The 22864-nt window shown below is 37.3% G+C and overlaps 1 protein-coding gene across 3 annotated transcripts in view; it reads right to left on the bottom strand.

Annotated features, from left to right (window-relative positions):
* The window catches only part of LOC136800146 (uncharacterized), a 58073-nt gene that overhangs the window by 22360 nt on the left and 12849 nt on the right, over nucleotides 1-22864 (bottom strand). For all 3 annotated transcript variants that reach the window (XM_067056757.1, XM_067056758.1, XM_067056759.1), the window contains 19 exons: nucleotides 21711-22110; nucleotides 19383-20258; nucleotides 18777-19047; nucleotides 18038-18174; nucleotides 16419-16989; nucleotides 15993-16097; nucleotides 14697-14875; nucleotides 10792-11439; nucleotides 10150-10345; nucleotides 9615-9643; nucleotides 9144-9258; nucleotides 8435-8974; nucleotides 7824-8007; nucleotides 7060-7195; nucleotides 6182-6298; nucleotides 5524-5598; nucleotides 2807-2989; nucleotides 2241-2543; nucleotides 1293-1722 (listed from right to left, as the gene is read on the bottom strand). In XM_067056757.1, coding sequence (XP_066912858.1) covers nucleotides 1293-1722; nucleotides 2241-2543; nucleotides 2807-2989; nucleotides 5524-5598; nucleotides 6182-6298; nucleotides 7060-7195; nucleotides 7824-8007; nucleotides 8435-8974; nucleotides 9144-9258; nucleotides 9615-9643; nucleotides 10150-10345; nucleotides 10792-11439; nucleotides 14697-14875; nucleotides 15993-16097; nucleotides 16419-16989; nucleotides 18038-18174; nucleotides 18777-19047; nucleotides 19383-20258; nucleotides 21711-22100 — 5485 coding nt within the window. In that variant the 5' untranslated portion in view covers nucleotides 22101-22110. The remainder of the gene's footprint in view (nucleotides 1-1292; nucleotides 1723-2240; nucleotides 2544-2806; nucleotides 2990-5523; nucleotides 5599-6181; nucleotides 6299-7059; nucleotides 7196-7823; nucleotides 8008-8434; nucleotides 8975-9143; nucleotides 9259-9614; nucleotides 9644-10149; nucleotides 10346-10791; nucleotides 11440-14696; nucleotides 14876-15992; nucleotides 16098-16418; nucleotides 16990-18037; nucleotides 18175-18776; nucleotides 19048-19382; nucleotides 20259-21710; nucleotides 22111-22864) is intronic.

The raw sequence follows: 22864 nt of genomic DNA, 5'->3' as shown, positions 1-22864 counted from the left end.
GTTACAAACTAAAGTACTAACTAATAGGAGGCTAAGAGACTCAAATGCTAAAGAATTGCATAAAACATTTCCACACGAACAGATCAATCAATAACTTTCTGTCGCCCTGTTTTGGAATCATTATTCCAGTCGGGTCAATCTGTATTCACAGCAAGAACTGCCGCGGGATTTACCAGTCAGACCCGACTGTTTGTTTACATTTGTTCGAACCGGGCCGGCCGATCACACCGCTAACCAAAATCCAAAATTTCCGCTTTTCTACCAAATTGATATAGTCTAAGACAACGGCCACTCCCGTAAAAAAATTCCCCTCTTCACGTTTGTTCCTTTTTTAGATGAAACTTGTCTTAGACTATAGCATAGTCTACCGCCATTATTGGTGGCAAAAAATTGGCCGATTTACGAAAAAGAAAGTTTAATAAATTGTGACGCAATAAAATGGAATTAAATATCTTTTGGAAGTCTATTGTAGATAATTAAAGAATTTTTATTAAAGAGTATTTGGACTTCTGTATAACCTTTTCTTTTTTTTTCCGGGAAGACATTTGGGGAACACAAATAGTTTGCCACCAATAAAATAGAGGCCAAATATTTTGTTTCGGAGTGTCAATCAACGAAAAAATTACATCATGAATATTATTTAACATTTTAACATTTTCTTTTCCTTTTATTCTCAAATAAATGAATTATAATAGGTTTGTCTTTAATTGTAATTAGTTTCTATCCCTCAAGATAGCTCTGTTTCTAGCCAAATTATTGTATATAACATCCATTTTTACACGCCTTCATTAACTCGGTAAAGACAAACTCGAAAAGCAGAACACACCTGTGTTTTTCTGTACAAACAAGAAATGCTTCAGAAACCTGCAGATAATCTGGTCGGGTTTAAGGTACACGTTTTTTATAAGAACATCCAGAATTTTTTGAAGCCTTTTGATGTTCTTAACTTTTTATAGTTTTATGCCTCAAAATGTTCTTAACATATTCTTGTTTTCGTCATTTTGTGAGCCTTTTTGTCCATTTTTCAAAGAAATCGGATGTTTTAAAGTCCGCAAAGCCTTAAAATGTTCTTAGCTTGCTCTTTAAATATTTTAGCCATCGAAGCATCGTGTTCTTACATAGTTTGTTTTTAAATAAGAAGTTTACAATACCCTCATTCTTTTTCTGTACAAAAAGATCAAGGGAATCCCTGACCACTCAGTTCTTTAAACCCGTGTATCAGAGCGAGGCTAAATAGTTATCTAAGTTTGAGTTCGATTGCTCAAGTAGAAACAGAACAACAAAAGACTCACTGTTCTTCTTGTTAGTGGTGACATCCAGGTCGATGGGGAAGAAGATGGTTTGCTCGTTCATCGAGACAAACGATCCGTCGCACAAAACGAAAATCTTCAAACTCTTTATCAACGATAGTGTCTCTTGACTGTAATCGCAGTTCTCCTGCATGGTCGTGAAAATGACTGACAACCATTCGCCAATCCAATCGAAATTTTTTTGTCGCTCGCCTACTGAAATCTCTTCATCTGATTCTGCCCGCTCGCGAACATCGTTCAAGAAGGCTTTTGCAATGTCCACTAACTGTTCCACAGACATCTTTGAAACGCCAAGCGATTCTAGAATACTCTCTTTGACGTTGTTTTGTAATTCCTTAGCAACAAAGTTCAAACCGAGGTTCTTGAGAAGCATGTTCGGTGGGACAGTCTTTCGAAGATCTTCTGTTCCAACCTTTTGAAATATAAATAAGAACTGTTTTGTCCACCTTTGTTTATTAAAGTGATGTGAAAAAGCACTTATCTATGTTGTTATTGATTCGACCCTCATTACAGTGGACTCTCCCTAATTCGAAGTTTTCTGTATTTTTCTCTCGAATATTTCCGTAATTCGAACTTTGGTCACCTCAGCTAGAGAGTAGTGTAAAATGCTCTAAATAAATCGAATTTCTTCTTGATTTGAAGAAAACTCTTTGACCCTTTTAGATCGAATTAAAGAGCCTCAACTGTTTAAACAAAATACGTTTGCAAATAATAGGATGGTTTGTTGTTCTAGCAAATTTCCCAGCTAGGAAATTTCCCAGCTAGAACGTACAGGTTAGTCCATTATTCCTTAGAATAAATTTGTCGGAAAAATTCACGACCTTTAATGATCTTTTGGAAAAAAAGGCGGCCGAAGATGTAACTTTGTTAACCCTTATGCAAATACGAGAAAAGCTTCTTATTGGATACAAGTCGGAAAAAATAACTAACGACGCATGAAGTTGGTAGAGTCCACATGATTTGGGCTTGGTTTTGTTGTGTTTCGTTCGCCATTGCCTCGCTAGTCTCTACATCTGTTGACGAGCCTTCGATAGCCTGTGTCTCTTCCATCTTCTCCTGTGCTTTTCCGTTAGTTTCCAGTGGGGTGAAGACGTACGGGATACAGGGCTTCCGTTGTAGACCTTTAATGACGTTGTGAGCGACTTGTTTAAATATGCCTAGAACGTGGTCTTCGAGGTCCATGAACTTGAAGTATTCGATGATTCCTTGGTAACCAGTAAAGTGTGGATGGGCCTGTGGATTAGTGAAAGAGAAACGATTATCTGCGAGGAAAAGATGTACAAAAAGTTCGAGATTAGGAGATTCTTTTGAAATTAAAAGGAGCATGGCCGCTATTAATAGCTGCTTCAAAAATACATTATCATGCGACACACTTTAATTTTAACGGTCTCTAAATTTAATATGGTTTTGAGTTTTCAATATTTTCCCTGCTTTGTTCGTCGGTGAAAGTGGTTGGTAAAATTAAGGAGGCCCAAAAAACAGATGGTTAAACAAACCTTGAATTGGGTGAAGGCTTCAGCGACAAGTTCAGGGATATAATGAAGGATGCACTGATTCCATGCGCTGTCCATATCGATGTCCTCACGAGACGAGGGGACTTCAAAATCAGCTTGGATGATAAACTTGAAGCCGTAACTCCTCAAGGGGAGGTATGCGAAGATTGGTTGCGCTGGTAAAGTCTGGTTGGAGAAAAAGAATGATCTTAACGACGAATCGTATCATACCGGGTGTCCCCAAAAAAAACTTTAAATAATTTCAAACAGGTATAAACTGACGTTTTGACTTCCAATCAATACTCGATTTTACACAAAGGAGATTTAAGGTATTTTACTCTTTGTGTTAAAATCTTAGACATCAGTTCATAAAAGAATTTGTTTTCTACGCAAACATGTACACTAGAAAGTGCGAAAGTGTTCGAAAAGGACACGCGAACACGCGGATGTTTGTAAAGAACACTTCAATGGCTGTTACAAGCACCCAAATGCACGAAACAAACATATTTTATTCGTGGCGATTAAAAAACCATCGCAACGATTAAAAAATATTCGAGACTATGATTAAAATGCTCGAAGCGAGTAAAAAATGCTTGATGCAATTACAAAATGTTCCATGCAAGTAAAAATTGTTCGAGGCGATCAAAAATTGTTCGAAGCGATCAAAAATTGTTCGAGGCGATCAAAAATTGTTCAAGGCGATTGAAAAAAATTCACAGCGATTAAAAAATGTTCGAGGCGATCAGCAAATGTTCGAGGCGATTAAGAAATGTTTGATGCGATTAAAAGATATTCGATGTGATTAAAAGATGTTCGATGCGATTAAAAGATGTTCGATGCGATTGAAAAAAGTTTGAGGCGATCGAAAATTGTTCGAGGTGATTGAAAAATATTCGAAGCGATTGAAGAATATTCGAGTCGAGTAACATCTTTAACCCTATTCATACTAGGCTTTTAGGGGCGGTTCAGAACTAGGGGGGGGCTTTTCCTGTACCACCCCTTAACTTTTGATCTATTGGGTCTTTTTGGATGAAATTTGGCACACAAGATCCTTGTCACGTAAGGTAACTTTTGACAAAATTTTTTTTTGATGACGTCACTCATCATGCCCAAAGTGAGCAAAAACCGAAATTTTCCATTGTTCTTATAAATAGCTATTGTATTCTAACAAAGGCTTTAGAAAAAAGTTGCCTGAGTTTAAAATGCTTATTTTATCCTAAATATTCAATAAATTACGGTTTAAACGATATATTTGACATTAAAAATAAATTTGTATTGGAAAAGTGTCAATTTTTGTGACACCTTACTGTCAGAAATGTCATCATGCTCAAGGTGTGAAAATATTTAGGTGTCAAATTTTTTTTTATTTTGAAGCAAAATAAAAGTTAGGAATTTACAGAAAATTTCACGGCAAAAGCTCTATTATTTCAGGAGCTATTACCAATAGTTTGACTTCCGAACAGAAAGAGCCCCCCCCCTAGTACGAATAGGGTTAAAGGCAATTAAAAAATGCTTCAAACAGTGTAAAAGATGTTTAATGCGATGTAAAAACTACTCCGTGCTTGCACTTTAATTAGGGCACTTATTTTGAGCGACTGATTTTAGTTCGTCCACCCTCACTCATGAAGGCTTCTGAATCGAATTAGTCATGACGACACCTCTAGCTCTAGGTAAATTTTCGCTGCATTTGCCATAGTAGATACCTAAAACTACGTCAGCGTGTTTTTTTTTGGCATCTTTTGATCTAGAAGTGTTGCTATGGTTTTGGTTAATACATAACAGATAATCGGCGTTAATTGAAAAATCCGCAGAAAACTGACGTAAAAATAGATTTTCGATTTTCGATTTTATACTTCTACGTACAATCCCCAGCCACGGTCAAACCAATTACTTCATACTTACTACAAAATAAAGGCTGCTGGCATCCACTATAGGGTTCGTGCTCCTTATAGAAATCCACTGTATTCACTTAAAAGCCCTCTATATCGTTTTTGAAAACTTTCCATTGGTGGAAGTGCTTTTGGGTTTTGTTGACTTAAAAATTTCGACAAATTTTTTAGGTCAAGGTCATATCAGAAAATCCCCCTCGCGGGAATTTTTTTATATACTCAATTCTTTGAAATAGACCGGATTTGGTTGCGTCGCATAAAATATGTCTCAGTCCTAAGGGTTTGCTCGCTTCTACAAGGGAATATTTGGATTGTTCTAGGTAAGTACGGTACTAATAAGAAGACGGGTCAACAATTATCCATGAGAGAGAATCTGCAAGTACCCTATTAGCTTGATAGAGTAAGGACCATTGACTTCCGAACCCGAAGGGATTGAAACTAAAATCTATCACTAGATTTCAAAAAATGTAGTCCTCAAAAACAAAGGAACCACTAGATACAATCCGTCGTTGATTACGGCCCGTTTCGCTCCGAAACGAAATGACGTCATTTTATTGGTTAGAGGTGAAGTAAAACTCGAATTTAACCAATAGAATGTCTTTATATCATGTGGACGTAGTCTTTAAGCATAGGCCATTTAACAGTCGCAAAGCGTAATGGGTAATCAGGACCACTGCGCGCTAATGACGAATTATTATTCATCCAAAGTTTTGAAGATTTTTAGGTCCAGCCAACCGGTAGTCGTTACTAGAGGGCAACCAGACCTGATTACCCATGATTCATTTCGACTGTGAAATGGTCTATGAGACGTTGAAGGCCTTCAATACAAACCTCGTTCTGATCTTTATTGGGATCAGGTAGTGGGAAAGCGATGGAAATATCTGTCTGTTTGACTTCCTCTTTCAACTGAAAAGAAAATGACAGTATCGTTTGATTACCTTAAAAATCTGTTTAAAGGACGAGACGGAGTTTTTACAAGCTCTTATTTGATTTGGTTGGTCTTACCACTAATAAAACGATTTTGTTACTTTTTCCAAAGAACACGTCATTTTTAATACTTCAAATGACCAATTATTAAAGAATCTTATAAAAACTCCATCTCATCTGACAGGCCTTTTCTCTTGAAACTGTTAACTAAAACCACTAGTACCAGCTTGGCACTTGATCACCATAAAAAGTTATAATCTACGCCATGATAACTTTCAATCGTATACACCTTTTTGACCGTAGTCGCGCGCTCAGGCTTTTATAGGCGGTTTTAGGGTGGTAAAACGGGCAAAAAAATGCCCGCGCGGCAATTGGCGGCTATTACGGTCGAAAAGGTGTATTAAAGCAGTTTAGAAAACAAAAAAAGATCGCTTACAAATTAGGTTGAGAATGGGTTGGTCTACAAAACTTTTTTCAATTCTTCAATTCAAAATCAAACATTATAAAGAGAGAGGGTGTTTGACAAGTTTACCACTCAAAGAAACAAAAACTATTCTCAAACCTCGATGGGTATTTCTTTAGTGACGACAAACCAGAGAGTAGATTGATCGTTTTCAGTTAGTTTGACCAAGTTTTTGTCAATCATTTCTTTCTTCATCACTTTTACTGTCCCTGAAACCTGTGTTGAAAATCATGATGTAATTAGATGATAACATGGCTTCATGTTCACCTAATTGTGGTTCAAAATTTCCCGTTTAACTAGAACTTTTTCTTAGTCCAAAATTTTTAATCCGAGGCCTGAAAGATTTCATATCTTATTACTTGAGAAAAACAAAGGTGGAACAAGGTACCTCCATTTTACAACTATTGGACATGTTGCTTGTCACAAACATGAAATTATGACCTTTCGGTAGCCATTAGACCTACTGATTTTTCCACACACAAAATAAATACAACATGACGTCATAATTATGGGTCAAGCTTGAGTTTTTACAAGTTCTTTGATGATTCTGTTGGTCGTTAAATGTTGAGACAAACGATTTTATTACTTTTTCTAAAGAACGCGTCATCCCTATTGTTTAAAAATAACCAATCAGTTAAGCATCTTGTAAAAACTCCAGCTCATCCCATAATTATTAGTAACCCTATCTATGTGCTAAGTACCGGTGTGTTTCTTACGTTTATCGATTCGTAATACACTCTGTGCGTATTGTCTGTTGGATAAAAAAAATTCCGTACGGAAACCTCTGCGATTAAAGATGATTTATAAATAGCAACTAAATCGCAAAGGTCGGTTTGAAAAATCTCAAATCAGAAAAGACAATGACAACAGACCCTTTACGACAATAAATTTTGAAAATTAGCCGTAGATATCGGGTCTGTGAATAGACTACTCTCTATGACGTACAGAGGGGATTACAAAACACGACAAGCTTTTACCTTATCATCAATAATGATGGTATGTAATCGATTCAAGAACATCAATAGGGAGGGATGGATGTCATGGAAACGTGACGTCAGCTTGGCGTGCTGCATCTCTGTTTTCAACGGTAATACGATCTTCGTCGCCCAATTTCTGGAAGTGAAAGAGATACATTAGTTAAAATTCTAAAGTTTAGGCCAACTTGTTTACTTGTATCGAATGGACAATAAGGAACGAATCGTAAAGTTGGGTGCTGATCAAGGAGAGATTTGAAGTTGAATTTGACTCTCTCTAATTCGATCTTCATGGGGCTCAAAATTTTCTTCGAATTGGAGAAAAATTCTAATTACAGAGAATAATTTAAACCACTTTCCAGCTCTAAAGGGATCAACATTTTAGTTCGAATTACAGAAAGATTCGAATTAGAGAAAGATTCGAATTATAGAGATTCGAATTATAGAGGTTCGAATTAGAGGGGGTTGAATGTAGATATCGAGAATATTTAGGTTTACGTTGTTTCAACATTCATCTAACACCTTTACCACACAACCGCGGCTTTTTCTTTTTTATTTATAAGAAACACGGCGTCGACAAGTTCTCCACCGTAAACGCGAAAGTGGTAACAAGTGATAGACCAACAGAGTGATCAAAAAATCGCGTGTTGGGATAGAGATAGGCTAACGTTATATGGACATTGTGAGCATTAGATAAAACAACGATATGTGCCAGTTGGGTTGAAAATCTTAACAAAAGAGTCAAAATAATGAAAAAAATTCCTTACAAATTACTGTCGTTCGTACTGTTTGGAAGAGCGTATTCGATCTCTTGTCTTTCGTCCGCCCATTGAGGGAGAATATATCCGTTCGGTCCATACGAAGCATCGTACCGGATATGAAATCCGTTGGAATGAACTTCCGGTTTGTCGGTCACCCGGAACACTGATTTGAAACCGATACCTTTTTGACCTATCGAGGAAATGATTTCACATTAAATTTGATCTTGCAAACTTGTTTATTTTGTGAATTTCTGGAGGTTATCAATTAGATGGAGAGCAAGTGAGCAAAGATTATCTGGCTTATTGAAAACAGCTGTAAAGGATGATAACAAATTGTTTCTCGTATTTCTTTCTATCAGAAGAATATACCTATAGTCTATTTCTTCTGTTAGAAGAGGAAAATTAGACAAAAAAATCACCCGAACCAGAACAAAATAGAGGAAGGTATTAATTAGGAAACACATGCCACAATCCCCGTAATGTCTCCTACAGAATTTAGTCGAAATTCAATTTGCTCAGAATGTGAACGTATTTTACATCAATGTATTAGATGAACGAACAGTAAAAATTTGTTAAAATTCACAGAAAAAGTATTCGTAAACAATCATCAAACTTACCGATATAACCTTTCCTGTGGATTCCTTTAGTACTTTTACCGATATCACAGAGTGCTTTCACATTTGCGTTTGTGAACCCCTTCTCATTGTTCAACACCGTCACACACTGCGGCTCCACTATGAAACACACGGTCGGTTTTTCCGCCGACCCAACGTCGAAGAATTCTTCCGAGTATTCGTTATCATCGGCGTTTTGGATCAATTCGAGCACGAAATGCGAATCTTTGGTGTAAAGCTCGCGGGATAAGCGGTCAAGCGAGCGACCTTCACGCGCGCGATGGATATCTAGGATTTTTTTCTCCTCCTCTCCGAACTTGATTCCAACGCCGAATTCATCACGACGGATTTTCTCTATGAATTCCTGGCATGTCAAAGGTTTGATTTCTTCCACTTTCACTTTCATTTCATCAGGGGCTTCCTCCGTGATGGGTTTTTCATCGAGCACTTCTCCTTTGACGTTTTCTTCACCCTCCGTTACAGTATTTGATTCATCTTTGATTATTTCCTCCTTCGCAGGTGTTTCTCCTTTCATTTCAACATCTGAAAAAAAATCAAACGAAAGTCTCATCACATTTTTGTTGGACCCAAAAATCCCCCAAAATAAGGACTGGGATTCAGGCCTCATGCAGCAAAATCCTTGACGAAATTCAGTAACCCTAAACTTATTCATGTTGAAAATTTCAAATAATAAGTGATCAAAAGACTGTACCTTCCTTCGCATCTACAGGCTTCTGGTCTAACACAGGCTCATCTTCATCATCGCTTATTTCTTCATAATTGGGCGCGGGTACCGGCTTCTCTTTCGAAATCACTTCCTCTACAACCTGTACAGAAAAGAAATAATTTTTTTGTTAACTTTTAAAACGATAATACACAAAGAAGAATATACTAAACATTAACCCATAAAGTGCTTTGGAATCAAATGAGATCCTTTTTTGCTCCTGTACGGGTAAGTTTGGACCAAAGAGCGCCGCAAGCCATGCCACCCTGCTTTTTGATCCCGCCCGAATAAGTCGAGATTGGCATTTTTTCTTAGAGATGTGTACGCGCATTTAAAATCAAAAACAGACACCCCTGTGGTACAGACCCGCTGGGGCCCCAGCCCCAATAGAAAATTTAGCAAGGCAAGGTAATTTTGAGTTCACCCTTGTTTTTTCACCAACTTTAAGAGAAAGATTACCTCTTCTTTCTTTTCATTCGGTTCGTCAACTGTAAAAAAATAAAGAAGAATCTCTTTTTAACTTACGAAAAATTGAAGAGTTAAGTTTGAAAACAAATGTGTGAAGAAAATAATTACGTTGAAATTTGCATAAATTGGAAGAAACAATATCGATGAAAACATGATGATGGTTAGTTGCTTGACAGCTTGAAGTTATAGCGTAAAAGCGACACCCATCACTTTAATCAAACTAACTTATGAAAGTAATTTCAGCGGGAACTAATATTGGTCGAAAAAAATTCGAAAACATCGCATTTCGCGGGAATCCACTTTTTTTGCTCAATGTTGGACTCGTTTCTTTCATTTCCCTAGAGATTTTCCAATTTTTTTAATGAAAAATGGCCAAATTTGTAATTCTCGGGTTCTAATTTTTGCGGTTTTTTGGCAAAACCTAAAAGCGAAGATTAGTTCCCTTAGGGTAACATGGTATCATACAAACAGCTAATTAAGAGATCATTATAAAATTCAAGACGACACACAGAAAAGTGACCCGAACCTTTTTTGAAACTTGGAGATTCATAAACAGCGATGAATTGCTCAGCATCTTTTATCCATTCTGTTATGGAGAGTTGATAACCGAGTCCATGCAAAATTTGTCTGTACGTTTGATCTGATTGTTGGGAAGACATTTCAAGAATCATATCGTTCACTTTTTGATTCCCAAACGCTGCAGCCAACCGGTTGATGAACAACTGGAAACCAAAAGAATTTGTTATGAGATAAGAGCTATAAATATGTAAACAAAAGCATCGATTTTAAGATACTCTTTTTTTGATATAGAAAGAAGGCGCACCTCTCATGCTGACGACGAAGCAAAATAAACAATAGAATTTCTCAATTTTCAAGTTCATACAACAAATTATTCTATGATGTGTATGCAAATCTTGAGAGATATGTTTGTCCTTTAAATTCTCAATACACAAGAGACTACGATATGATAATCAAATTGATATTTTTCGGAAATTTTAAAAGAGACAGGGTAGACATAAATCTAAGTTATAGAACTTTTACTTCATAATTTCTTAGTGCAGGTTTGTAAGACCACATACCATACTTTGACGTGGAGTTTTATACCGGCACTGTTTCCTAAGGAATTATCTATCAAATAAAATCATGAAAAAGGATTTAAATTTTATACCTTCTGAGCCACACAGCAAAGCATTTCAAAGGGGATGAATCGAAAGCATTCCAAAACAAAAACAATCAAATCTTTTCCTGCGCTACTGTTCGGGTGAAATTCCCGCCCGATGTGCTGCATAAAAGAATTCTGTATCAGGTTAGAGACCATGGAGATTGGCGCATTGTTCAAAGTCAGGCTAGACATCAATATGTTGACCAAACAAGCTGATGTTTTGGATGCGTCTAGTGTGTCAAGGGCTTTACGGAAATCGTCCAAAGAACAGAACTTCAGTACTTTGACATATCGACCAATATTGAGTTCCATGAAGGTGAAAGTAGACTCACGGATGGTGAAATTCATATTCAAGAATTCTTTTAAAGAACCCAACTTTGCTGAAAACATAATATCCCAGTTGATCCATTCTCCAAGGTCAACCAGGAACGGGGCTGCTTTGATGCGCTTTAAGGCTAGTTGAGTGAAAGATTTTCGGTTGCCGTTATCTTTGCAATCTCTATGGTAATCCGTTCCAACGAGATATGTATGTTGGTACGAGATGAGACATTCTCGCCTTTTCCTGTTCTCATCTGCCACCTTGAGAATCTGGTCTGCATTTTTGCCCTGGATCTGTATCTTGTATTGCATTTCAATTGCACGTGATATGTCACTCTAACGGGAGAAATGAGAATATAGCTGAAGTGAGGCTTTATTTGAAATCTAATAAAGTTTTAGTATAGGGTCAGATTTTCTGGAGTCGGAGAAATTTCTAGATTTCTTGCATTTCAATAGCGCGTGCTATATCAAACGGATGAAAATGAGAATATAGCTGATATGAGGCTTTACTTGAAATCTAATAAAGTTTTAGTATAGGGTCAAAGTTACGGGAGTCAGAGAGATTTCTAGATTTCTTGCATTTCAATAGCGCGTGCTATATCAAACGGAGGAAAATGAGAATATAGCTGATATGAGGCTTTATTTGAGATCTAATAAAGTTTTAGTATAGGGTCAAAGTTACGGGAGTCAGAGAGATTTCTAGATTTCTTGCATTTCAATAGCGCGTGATATATCAAACGGAGGAAATAGCTGTTATGACGCTTTATTCATGGCTCCGACTGGGGTTCTAGGTCCCCCCCGCCAAATTTAGGTCCCCCCCTGAGAACAAGGTCCCCCCAGCCTGATAAAATTTTAGGTCCCAGTATAGGGGAAACATTTTATGGCATTCACAAAGCTCTATTTACATGTGTGTGCACTTTTAGAGAATGCAATAGAATGTCTTCATTTTTGCATTTTAACCCTTTAAGTGCCACGGTCATTTTTTTGCTAAGTTTTTTAAAGAAAATCGCTAGTTCAAACTTTAAAGGCTTATATCTCCAGATCTAGAAGGAGTTAGAAGCTCGTTTATAGTCCGTTGGATAGTTTAGAGTCTCCTCTTTCTTTTAGGCGCCTTCGGCGCCGCCCGATTTAGGTGTGGACCTGACTGAATGATAGAAAGGTGCCGAGTGGTAAAACTTCAAACTAATTCGCTGGAGGACAGAATCAAGTTTCTCAGGGCCAAATTTGGCTTCGCCCTCCTACATAGCCCATGTCTGATACATACACCATTGGCACTTAAAGGGTTCACACTTTGCCTGAAAACATAAAGGTTTAGACAGGTTTAGAGAAATTCAAAACCAACAGTAAAGAAAAATATTTAGGAAGTGTTATTTAGCCCCCAGAGTTACATAAACTAATGCAGGTCCCCCCCAAGATAGAGCTCCCCCCGCCTGTCAGGAAAAACAAGCAGCTCCCACCTCTTATATGGCAAATTTTAGGTGTAGCTCCCCCCGCTCAGGCGGGGGGGGGGGGTGCGAGCCATGTTATTTGAGATCTAATAAGGTTTTAGTATAGGTGAAAGTTTCTGGAGTCAGCTATTTCTTGGTATTTCCTTGAATGAGGAGGCCTGAAGTATACAATCCATCACATGCTGTACCTCACATACACGGCTATTTCTCTTTTCCCCAAACCACCACGGTCCATCAATAACATTATCATTAACTCCTTCAATACAACAAGACTATATATCTTTGCATTGAATAATAAAATCAACAAGCAACATGCTGAATGGACCTACCTGTTGATCAAAATCAGATAAAAGTAGGTGTTCTACATTTTACTATTGGTATTGAGCAAACACAATAAGTTTTAGAACAATGCAAAAACGTCTGATTTATTTTCTTTTATCATTGTGTAACTTGGTCATCTTTTTTTGAAAATTTTATGACGAAAAAAAATTTCAGCCACATTTTAAGGTACCTTGCACTCTTTCTGACAAAAATCAGGAAAAACTAATGAAGCAATTTTGCACCAAGTCCAAAAAACTTATTTTTAGGTAGTTTTTGGCCCAAATTTACCCCCAAAAATTTTTTTTCAAAAATCGGGCTCCGTCACTTTTTAGGCATTGCTATTTTGTATCATTGTGCAAAAAATGAAAAAAAAATAATGAGCCGATCCCGAGAAAAGCTGCTAACAGGAAAATGGTAAAACAGAATTTCCCCCAAAAAAGAAAATTCGTATTTTACGACGAAAAAAATTTTTCCGAGAAAAATTACTTCAGCCACATTTTAGGGTGCCTTGCACTCCATCTTTCTGCCAAAAATCAGGAAAAACTAATGAAGCAAATTTGCACCAAGTCCAAAAAACCTTATTTTTAGGTAGTTTTTGGCCCAAATTTGCGAAAATCCGTATTTGACGACGAAAAAAAATTTTCCGAGAAATATTACTTCAGCCACATTTTAGGGTACGTTGCACTCTATCTTTCTGCCAAAAATCAGGAAAAACTAATGAAGCAATTTTGCACAAACTCCAAAAAACCTTATTTTTAGGTAGTTTTTGGCCCAAATTTACCCCCAAAAATTATTTTTCAAAAATCGGGCTCCGTCACTTTTTAGGCATTGCTATTTTGTATCATTGTTCAAAAAATTAAAAAAAACTAATGAGCCAATCCCGAGAAAATCTGCTAACAGGAAAATGGTAAAAGGGAATTTCCCCAAAAAAACGAAAATCCGTATTTTATAATGAAAAAAAATTTTCCAAGAAAAATTACTTCAGCCACATTTTAGGGTACCTTGCACTCTATCTTTCTGCCAAAAATCAGGAAAACTAATGAAGCAATTTTGCACCAAGTCCAAAAAACCTTATTTTTAGGTAGTTTTTGGCCCAAATTTGCGAAAATCCGTATTTGACGACGAAAAAAAATTTTCCGAGAAAAATTACTTCAGCCACATTTTAGGGTACGTTGCACTCTATCTTTCTGCCAAAAATCAGGAAAAACTAATGAAGCAATTTTGCACAAACTCCAAAAAACCTTATTTTTAGGTAGTTTTTGGCCCAAATTTGCCCCCCAGAAATTTTTTTCAAAAATCGGGCTCCGTCACTTTTCAGGCATTGCCATTTTGTATCATTGTGCAAAAAATTAAAAAAAACTAATGAGCCAATCCCGAGAAAAGCTTGTAACAGACGAACGGACAACGGTCAAATTAAAGGACCTCCCGGTAGGTCCAAAAAGAGCAAAGAGAAATTGTTTCAAAAGAAGAAGGCATACACGGTTTTTAGTGAGAAAGGCGTGTTTCTATTGCATCGCGGATATTGTTGATTTTTTGGAGAAATCAACCTAAATTATTCTTAACAGTATTTTAAGGTTAGGATTAAAATGCAATCTAAATTTTAAAACAAATATACCAATTGTGTGAAAGTCTTGAGCATTGTTTGGGGATGTTTTGCAATTTACAGGTAAAAGTGCTCTAGAAAATGACATTCTTATAACATCAGCTGCCAAATTCCATGATGGTGACATTCTTAGCATATTTTTTTTGGCGAAATTTCATCGTGAATTTTCTGATTGAATGTATACTGCCTTAAAAACCATTAAACTATAAAGATGTGAATACCTTTTTCTTTCCTTGGCCACACTGAATGACAAAATGTTTCAACTCCTCCTTGGTCACTTTTGCACCCAAAACTTCCGCAGATGTGGCTGTTCCGAACTCCAACATGCGGAACAAACTCTTGTTTTCTGTAATGAACTTCAAAAACGAACCATGTCCCAACCGATCGAACGATGACACCGCTGTAAGGAAAGAACAAAAATACAATCGACTCTCGCTAATTCGAACATCGAACGAGGAATTTTATTTGTTCGAATTACAGAGAGATTCAAGAAACGTTTTTCAAGAGGGATTTTCTTTGACGAGGACTGGTAACTAATTCGAGTTATAGAAAAATACGAAAAATAGTAATAGAAGTTCACGTGAAATTTATGACGTAATATTTACACGGAAGCACCCTCAAAAAAGACCGGGTGTTTGCCACTAATGAAATTGAAGCAAATAAAATTAGTATCAAATGTCAGGGCTATATCATGAATCTTTTCCAGTGGAAATGTGACTGATATGCTGCTTTGAGAAAAGGCAGAGGACGGATAAGATAACCAACTCAAGACGTTAGATTGGACAGAGGTTAAACTTTTTATAATTTAAACTGAAGATACTAAAGACTTGTTTGTAGCTTCGCGAACTTGTGCGGTTACAGAGTTTACGTATCTGTGTTTTTCTTTGACCTAGACGGTAAGGTACTAATTTGTCTACAGTACATCCTGACTGACTGAGGGCGACGGTAAATTAGCAATTTTACCGTCCTCGAATTTGCGGGTCAGAACTGCGAGTTTTTCCAATCGCTTCAGTCATTCTAACGATCTCAAAATTGCAAATACAGAAACTCGCTGTTACTTGAGATCTCGGGAGGGGGGGGGTACTTAGGAAAATGGAGGGTACGGTATGTGCCACCCTTAAGGGTACCTTTTGTGGACTTCCAAAGTCCCGCTAAGGGTCGGAAAAATCAGAAAATCAAATTTCAGTCCCACTAAGGGTCGGAAAAATAGGAAAATTCCAATTTTTTACCCCCTGAAAGATCGAAATTTTGTCAAAATTGGTCAAATTTGTCCCGCTAAGGGTCGTAAAATTCCCAAAATTTTCCTTGGTTTTCTCTTTTTTAGTTCCGGTAAGGGTCCAAAGTTGAAATTCGGGCGGCACCCCCCCCCCCCGTCAGCTCGCAACCCTAGTCCCCCCACCCCCCCCCCCCCCCCCCCCCGGGCTTGAGATGCGACAGAGGCTGAAATTTTTATTCCAAACTGAAGATACTAGAATCTCGTATGTAAAACAAAAAATAACTGAGTTTTCCTTAAATACCTTCGTGTATTTCTGAGGTGATCTGGGACTCAATGGTGGCTAAAACCTTCAGATCTAAAGTCGTAGCTTTTGAAAACCATTTGTTGACCGTTGACGTCACGATTGCTATGAAAAAAGAAAGAAAGTTCAATCACAAGGAAAGTCTTTAATAAACATACACCCTTTTTTATAAACATAGCGTTTACAAACATACTTAGACTCAAATTTGCAAAAAGAAGCAAATACTAATCTCGATCTTGGGATAAATTTATCATTCAAATTTTGTTTTGAAAATAGGATCAATTAGATAAGGAGGGGGACAAAGGATATTTTGACGTAAGCATATAACCAAGCATAATTTGAGGCTGAAGATGAAATTTAATTACTTTTTATTACAAACTATTACAACTTTTTATTATAGGTAGGTTTGAAAAGAAACTGACTTACACTTCGGGAACACTTTCGATACTTTATCGCTTGCAGAAGTGGCGGCGCTAACAGCCACAGCGTTTGGGTCCATATTCGTAGCGGCTTCGATGTTTACCGCCGTTTTAGTTTCATCCGGTACACCAGACATCATTTGATCAACGGCTTTCTGGAAACCCAAATACTTCAAAATTTGTATATCTGTTTTGCCGACAACTTTGAAAGGAGCGATTGTGAAGATAAAGTTGAAGATCTTTGACATTAATTCATCTTTCTGGATGACGGCTAACGCGTTCATGGTAATGTCGGAGAAGTTGACCAAGTAGGCGGTTGTAGGGAGTGTTTTACAAGCTTCGCGTTTCAAGTGTTGAAGAATATCATATACAGTTCTCAAGGAATCCATTAGAGGAATTTCTTTGAATTTCTCACGAAGATTTTCGTTATCTTCTTCTTCAGGATTGAGAAGAGGACCTAACAACATGTTCTTTGTGTGTTCTAACTGTTGCATGAATTCTGCTGTTAATTGTTCTTTGAATTTTTTCATGCTTTTATTCACGTTGTGTGAGTCACTGAACCAAGCTTTACGACAGGCCTGTTGAGAAAAAAACAAAAACAATACAATTTGATGCCAGCTCTAACATACTATTTGGAGGGCTGAAACTTTCATGAGACAAAACATCAAAATATCTGACTTTGAAATTTTCTTCCAAAAAGTGTTGCTGTTGCTATATCTCTATTGAAACGTTGTCGAATTCTGGTATCTACGTAATAGTCGAACGTGCGCAACGCACTGGGCTCAACTTCAGTGTCTTCAAACTATGCATAGGCCCAATTGTAGAGCCCCAGATATTCACCCAAGCGACAAGTGTGCAAAATTTCAGCCAAATCGAACAATTTTTGAAGTCTCCAGGCTGCCCCAAAGTTTTAGCCTCGTTTTGGCGAAAACTCGTCCCCAGGCCTCAAAAATTAAAAGTTTTTGAAAAATAAAAGAAATACATCCTCAGACAATCACCTAAGGAACAAGTGTGCAAAATTTCAGCCAAATCGAACAATTTTTGAAGTCTCCAGGCTGCCCCAAAGTTTTAGCCTCGTTTTGGAGAAAAACTCGTCCCCAGGCCCCAAAAATCAAAATTTTTGAAAAATGAAAAAAACACCCCCAGATATTCACCCAAGGAACAAGTGTGCAAAATTTCTGCTAAATCGAACAATTTTTGAAGTCTCCAGGCTGCCCCAAAGTTTTGGCCTCGTTTTGGCGAAAAACTCGTCCCCACGCCCCAAAAATCAAAATTTTCAAAAAATAAGAAAAAAGCCCCCAGATATTCACCCAAGGAACAAGTGTGCCAAATTTCAGCCAAATCCAAGCATTTTTGAAGTCTCCAGGCTGCCCTAAAGTTTTTGTGACAGACAGACACACAGACAGACATTGTCAGATTGTAGCTCAACTGAAGTTGAGAATATCAATAGAAAAGGATCAAACTTGAACGAAAAGATCCAAAGATGAACGTCTTTTCACTTTCAAAACGACTTCTCCAAAATGGTAGTTTTGATGGTTATAGAAAACATCCACACAAATTTTTCGTTAAAGTTTGTTGAAAACTTAAAATTGTTTTTCCAATTTCCCTAAAAATTTCGCTGGTTACCTGAAGGGCGTGTCCGACGTTATTAATCCTCACACCGCTTTCTTCCGCTAAACTGAAACCATAACTCTGTCTGACGTATTCCAAAAAGTCCGGCAACAGAATCTTGACGTGCATTTCACGCGCCGTCGTAAAGGTACCTTTAAATGAAGGAAAGTTAATTGCATTTTGCTATATTCAGTAATCAGGCGTAAGTTGAGACTAACTTATTCCGAAAGAAATTTTATCAAAAGAAAAGACAAGTACGCTATGAACATATGGTACAAAACACTATATTATTATAAAAATAGTCCCCTTTTTGTTAGAGCAAATAAGTAAAGCAGACATGATGCAGAACGCTATGGTTGTTAGGTAAACATTAAGCTGTTGGCATTCACTAACGGATTCGTGCTCCTTATAGATACTACTGCTGTTTTGTAGAGAGAATTCAGACTAGGTCAGATTATGGCAATTAAACCAGATTGACCTTTTAATACGCCAATCAGAGGTGTCGTTAGAATTAATTCGGTTCTCTCTTAGATGCAAGCTACTTCTCCCTTATCGGGGAAAACCTCGTCGGGGAAAAGTGACGAAATTTTGGCCAAGTGACGAATATTTTTCCCCGACGAAAATTTTCCCCAGCCTTAATGCGTTTACCAACTACCAGCATAGCAAGTGACGAATATTTTCCCCGACGAAGTTTTCCCCGATAAGGTATGAAATTTATTTCATTATGCAAAGAAATATATACAAAACACCTTACCTTCACTCTTTGCATTTATTCTTTCCTGGTTATATTTTTCATCATAACATTTCCATAAGAGGCGAAACACATCGAACGTCGTGATGGGCGGGATACCATCTTTATCAGGTGGGAATTGAAAGATATCCCACACGATGAGTTGTTTCTGCAAAGGACCAAGACGAAGGTCATCAAAGCATTGTTTCGATTCCATGCGACATAATTCTTCTTCGAGTTCGTGCAATGTTGTCACGTTACGAAAAGTACCGAAGGCTTGGGAAAACGCGTTCACCTAGAGTAAATTAAGAAGAAAGACAATAAATACAAGCAAAAGAAGATTGAATATATATAGAACGAAGATTGACGGCTGTTTCTTCTTTACTCTGGTTCTTTGTTTTGTCCCCCACGTTTGCCGGGAGTAATTATCATAACCTTTGCAAATTTTAAAAAATTGCTAAAAGCACGAAATTTCTTTTCGCGAGATTGATATCCCCAAAAAGTGTAATACTAACATGAATCCATGGACAGTCAAATTGGAGCAATAAAAAAGCGAAAAATTTAAAAAAAGTCATTTCAAGCAGAATGAGGATTTAACTTTAAAACACGATAGTCAATGGTTAGATTTACCTTTCCTTGTAGTTTGATGATGTCATTGAGAGCAGGGATATCTGATTCTCGTCTAATCTCTCGATGCTGCGATGGTCTCAAATCTCTTAGTGAAGCAACGCCATACATTTTACATAATTCCTTGATAATCTCAGGGACCTTCACTGCTTCGTGTTCTCGGCACATTCGCGCCCGTATCGTATTAATGGCGTCGTTGACGTCGTGAATTGAGGGACGGTTAACGTGTCCCTTATCTTCGGGTCCTTTATTTATACCTGGAAAATCCAGAAAGTTTGACACCATGGGCTTGTTGAGGCCGGCAGAGAAACTTGTATATTCCGGACACCTTCGTACGTCGATAGCTTGTGGATCATTGGCTGGATTTCCGGTGAAATTGATGTGAGGCGGGTTGGGCGGTGGCGGTATTGAAAGGCCAGGTCTACCTAGACCCGAAATTTTTGCAATCGATTTGACAAGATTCTGCATTAGTTTTGTAGAGATAGTGCTTAAACTTCGAGAGACCATAGCTTTCCCTTCGTCATTAACGAACAAGAAATCTCCGCAAAAACGCTGTAGGAAAGTGACCACATTTTTAGTGCGATCATCACTTGAAGTGATGTAATGTTTCAAAATGGTGTTCTGGAAGAAACTCTCATTAAACAATTGACGAAACAACGCCATCAGGGTGTGAATATGAATAGATGAACGCCCGATATGGTTGTACATAAAAACCATACGTAGTTTGGTGTACGCGATATGAACCATTTGGAAATCGCGATAATTATTGAACTTGGAGACGTCATTGAGAAGTTCATTGAACTCGTCAGTGAAAGGAATGTTAGGGTCGACGTAATCAAACTCGAAGAAATCTTCCTCTGCCTCCTCCTCCTCTTGGACCTTCAAAGAAAGAAAAGAATTCAAGTTGCATTTTCCTTTCATTAAAAACACAATCATAGAACATTGTCAAGACTAAGACGATCGGTTTTGGCTAAAAAAACAGGTAAGATTGAATCCTATTTGTCAGCTGACTCTTTCAGTCAACACAGGACTCTCCACAGTACTATTATACTTTTAATTTCAATTAATGTCTAAAAAAAACAATTCGTAAATAATACTTTTGAAATCATTAATCTCAGTGGTGGAAGGAAAGGAATTTTTATGTACTCCTTCAATGTCTGAGCCATCAGGAGAAAGTTTTGGTACATAATTCTCCTAATTCTCCCAGTTCTCCCGTTGGGAACTCAAAGTTTTGGCCAGAAAAGTTGGAGAGTTTGTAAAAATTGTAAAATACCTTCCCATTTTTCCCATCTCAAAAAAGCATCCTTGAAAGTTGTGAAGATGTGAAAAATAGGACTTTTCCAAACTTTCCCAGCAAACAACAGCAATCATTTGGATTTGCAAAGTTTTGGTATTTTGGTGGGAAAATGGGATCTATGATGTCATAATTATTCCAGACTCGACTGAAAATTATGCATATCATCCTCCAATAGCAATCGAATAAAGAACTTTCACTTTCGATTTCATGAAAGAAAAAATTATAGCGGGCATAAATTACGATTTTCCAAGGTCACATTTACTTGAAAAAAATTATGAAATTATTTTCTATTTCGTGCTACCATGTTGCAACCATGGAAAATCCCCCATTTTTACAAACATTTACAAAGTTTTGGTTAGGAAAGTTGTAAAAGTGTGAAAGATTGGAAAAGTGGTAAGTTTCTTTCCCAAAACTTTCTCCTGCATGATTCTCTAGGGCCGTATTTATACAAGAGGTGATATAAACACTTTATAATATGTGTGTATGCCAACGCACTTTGTAATAACGCCACACTTTGTCAATCTCCTTCTATACCAATATAAAAATCATTTTCAGAAGATAAAAAATCTGTCTCCCCAAAAGCATGCAATACATGACGTATACAATTTGCGTGCTCCTCAGTTTTTGACCTACACAGGATTCCGGAAATTTACAAAACTATGTATATGTGAAGAAATAATAATTTCTGTCTAACTATATTCACTCAGGAGATTAGGGTGACAGAGCAGGTGTATGAATTCCGTCTTTACTGGACTCCAGCACTGCGTACTTCACCCTGTTTGGTCAGATTGATTTTAGCAAGTATATCTGAACCAAAAAATCATTCGTGGTTGATAGTAAGAGAAATAGTCAATGAAGTATTGGACCTTCAACAATTATTCTGACATCACATCATGGACCCAGTAGCTGATTGGTTGTAAGTGACGTAAAATCAGTCAATACGTCACTTTCAACCAATCAGCTGTTGGGTCCGTGAAAGACATTGCAATGGTACATATAATGAATACAACTGCACATGGGGAGACATTATTTACCTCAATAGCTGTGTCCTTTGAAGATCCTGTTTGAATAGCTTGTATGGATCGTTTCAAGTTGTTTTCACAACTGTCTCTAGACATCCTTTGCATTCGATCGCCAACATTACCTGCTTTGAAAGCATCTCCTTTGCCAATGACCAAGATATCAGGCGCTCGACTCTTCATGTCGAGTATGACCACATCATTGAGATGTGTCTCAAAGAGGGGTATAGATTTTGGAATGTCTCGGTGATTTTCTTTGAACCAGCGTTTGAAATCAGACTTCGTGTACGATTTGAATCGGCCTAAAACATCGTGTAGGGTCAAGACCTCTGGGATGGCATCTAATAGGATCTTTCGAATGATTCGTTTAAATTCTCGAAGCTCGTTGGCTGTTGTGAATGGCATCTTGTATGATCTGAGGAGAAAAGAAATTGTAAACTTGACTCTCATTTTATGAAGAACAAAGCTTGTTTCAAAATTGTGCCAGAAATCGATGGTTCTTTGCTCTCAATTGTAATGTAATTTATAATTTATAGTATGTAGACGTGATCAGATAAACTCAGACGCTTTGAATTTTGTTCAATTCTCGGAGGAATAGCATTTTTGAGTCTGACTGAGACGGAATACGTCTAAGATGGGAGAGTCAAAGCAGTAACAAATATGGGCTCATTTCTGAACTTTCTGAAATTAAGCAAAATCTATTTTTTATTTCACGATCTGATCTGTTTCTCCTGTTTCTTGACATGAAAGCTCGAATTGCTGCTCATAATGTGAAGAGAGGACATGTATACTCCTCCTTCAATGACCATCCCCCGTGTAGTAAAATCTACCTAAACCCTGAGAAAACAGCCATTTTGAGTGCACTTGCTTTAAGACAACATTATCCAGACCCTATTATTACTCGAACTTCCCGAACCACTTTTTTTACTCGAACTTACTCGATCTTAGTAAATGTCGAGTAAACAAATTACTCGAACTCCTTACAATTTTTTAAAAACAAGTTCGAGTACTTCTCAAACCGTTCGAGTAATGGGGTGTGGATTTATACACAAGTTCTTATATTTCTACAAACTTTAGAACTGAAAAGATTCTTCTATAAAATTTAGTGAAATTCGTTATTTGATTAAATCATGTCTTTTAAACAAAAAACACTAACAACAACAACTCAC

The sequence above is a fragment of the Clytia hemisphaerica genome, unplaced genomic scaffold, assembly GCF_902728285.1.
Source record: "Clytia hemisphaerica strain Z4C2 unplaced genomic scaffold, Clytia hemisphaerica genome assembly, whole genome shotgun sequence".
Classification (NCBI taxonomy): domain Eukaryota; kingdom Metazoa; phylum Cnidaria; class Hydrozoa; order Leptothecata; family Clytiidae; genus Clytia; species Clytia hemisphaerica.
This window is presented reverse-complemented; position numbering and strand designations above follow the sequence as displayed.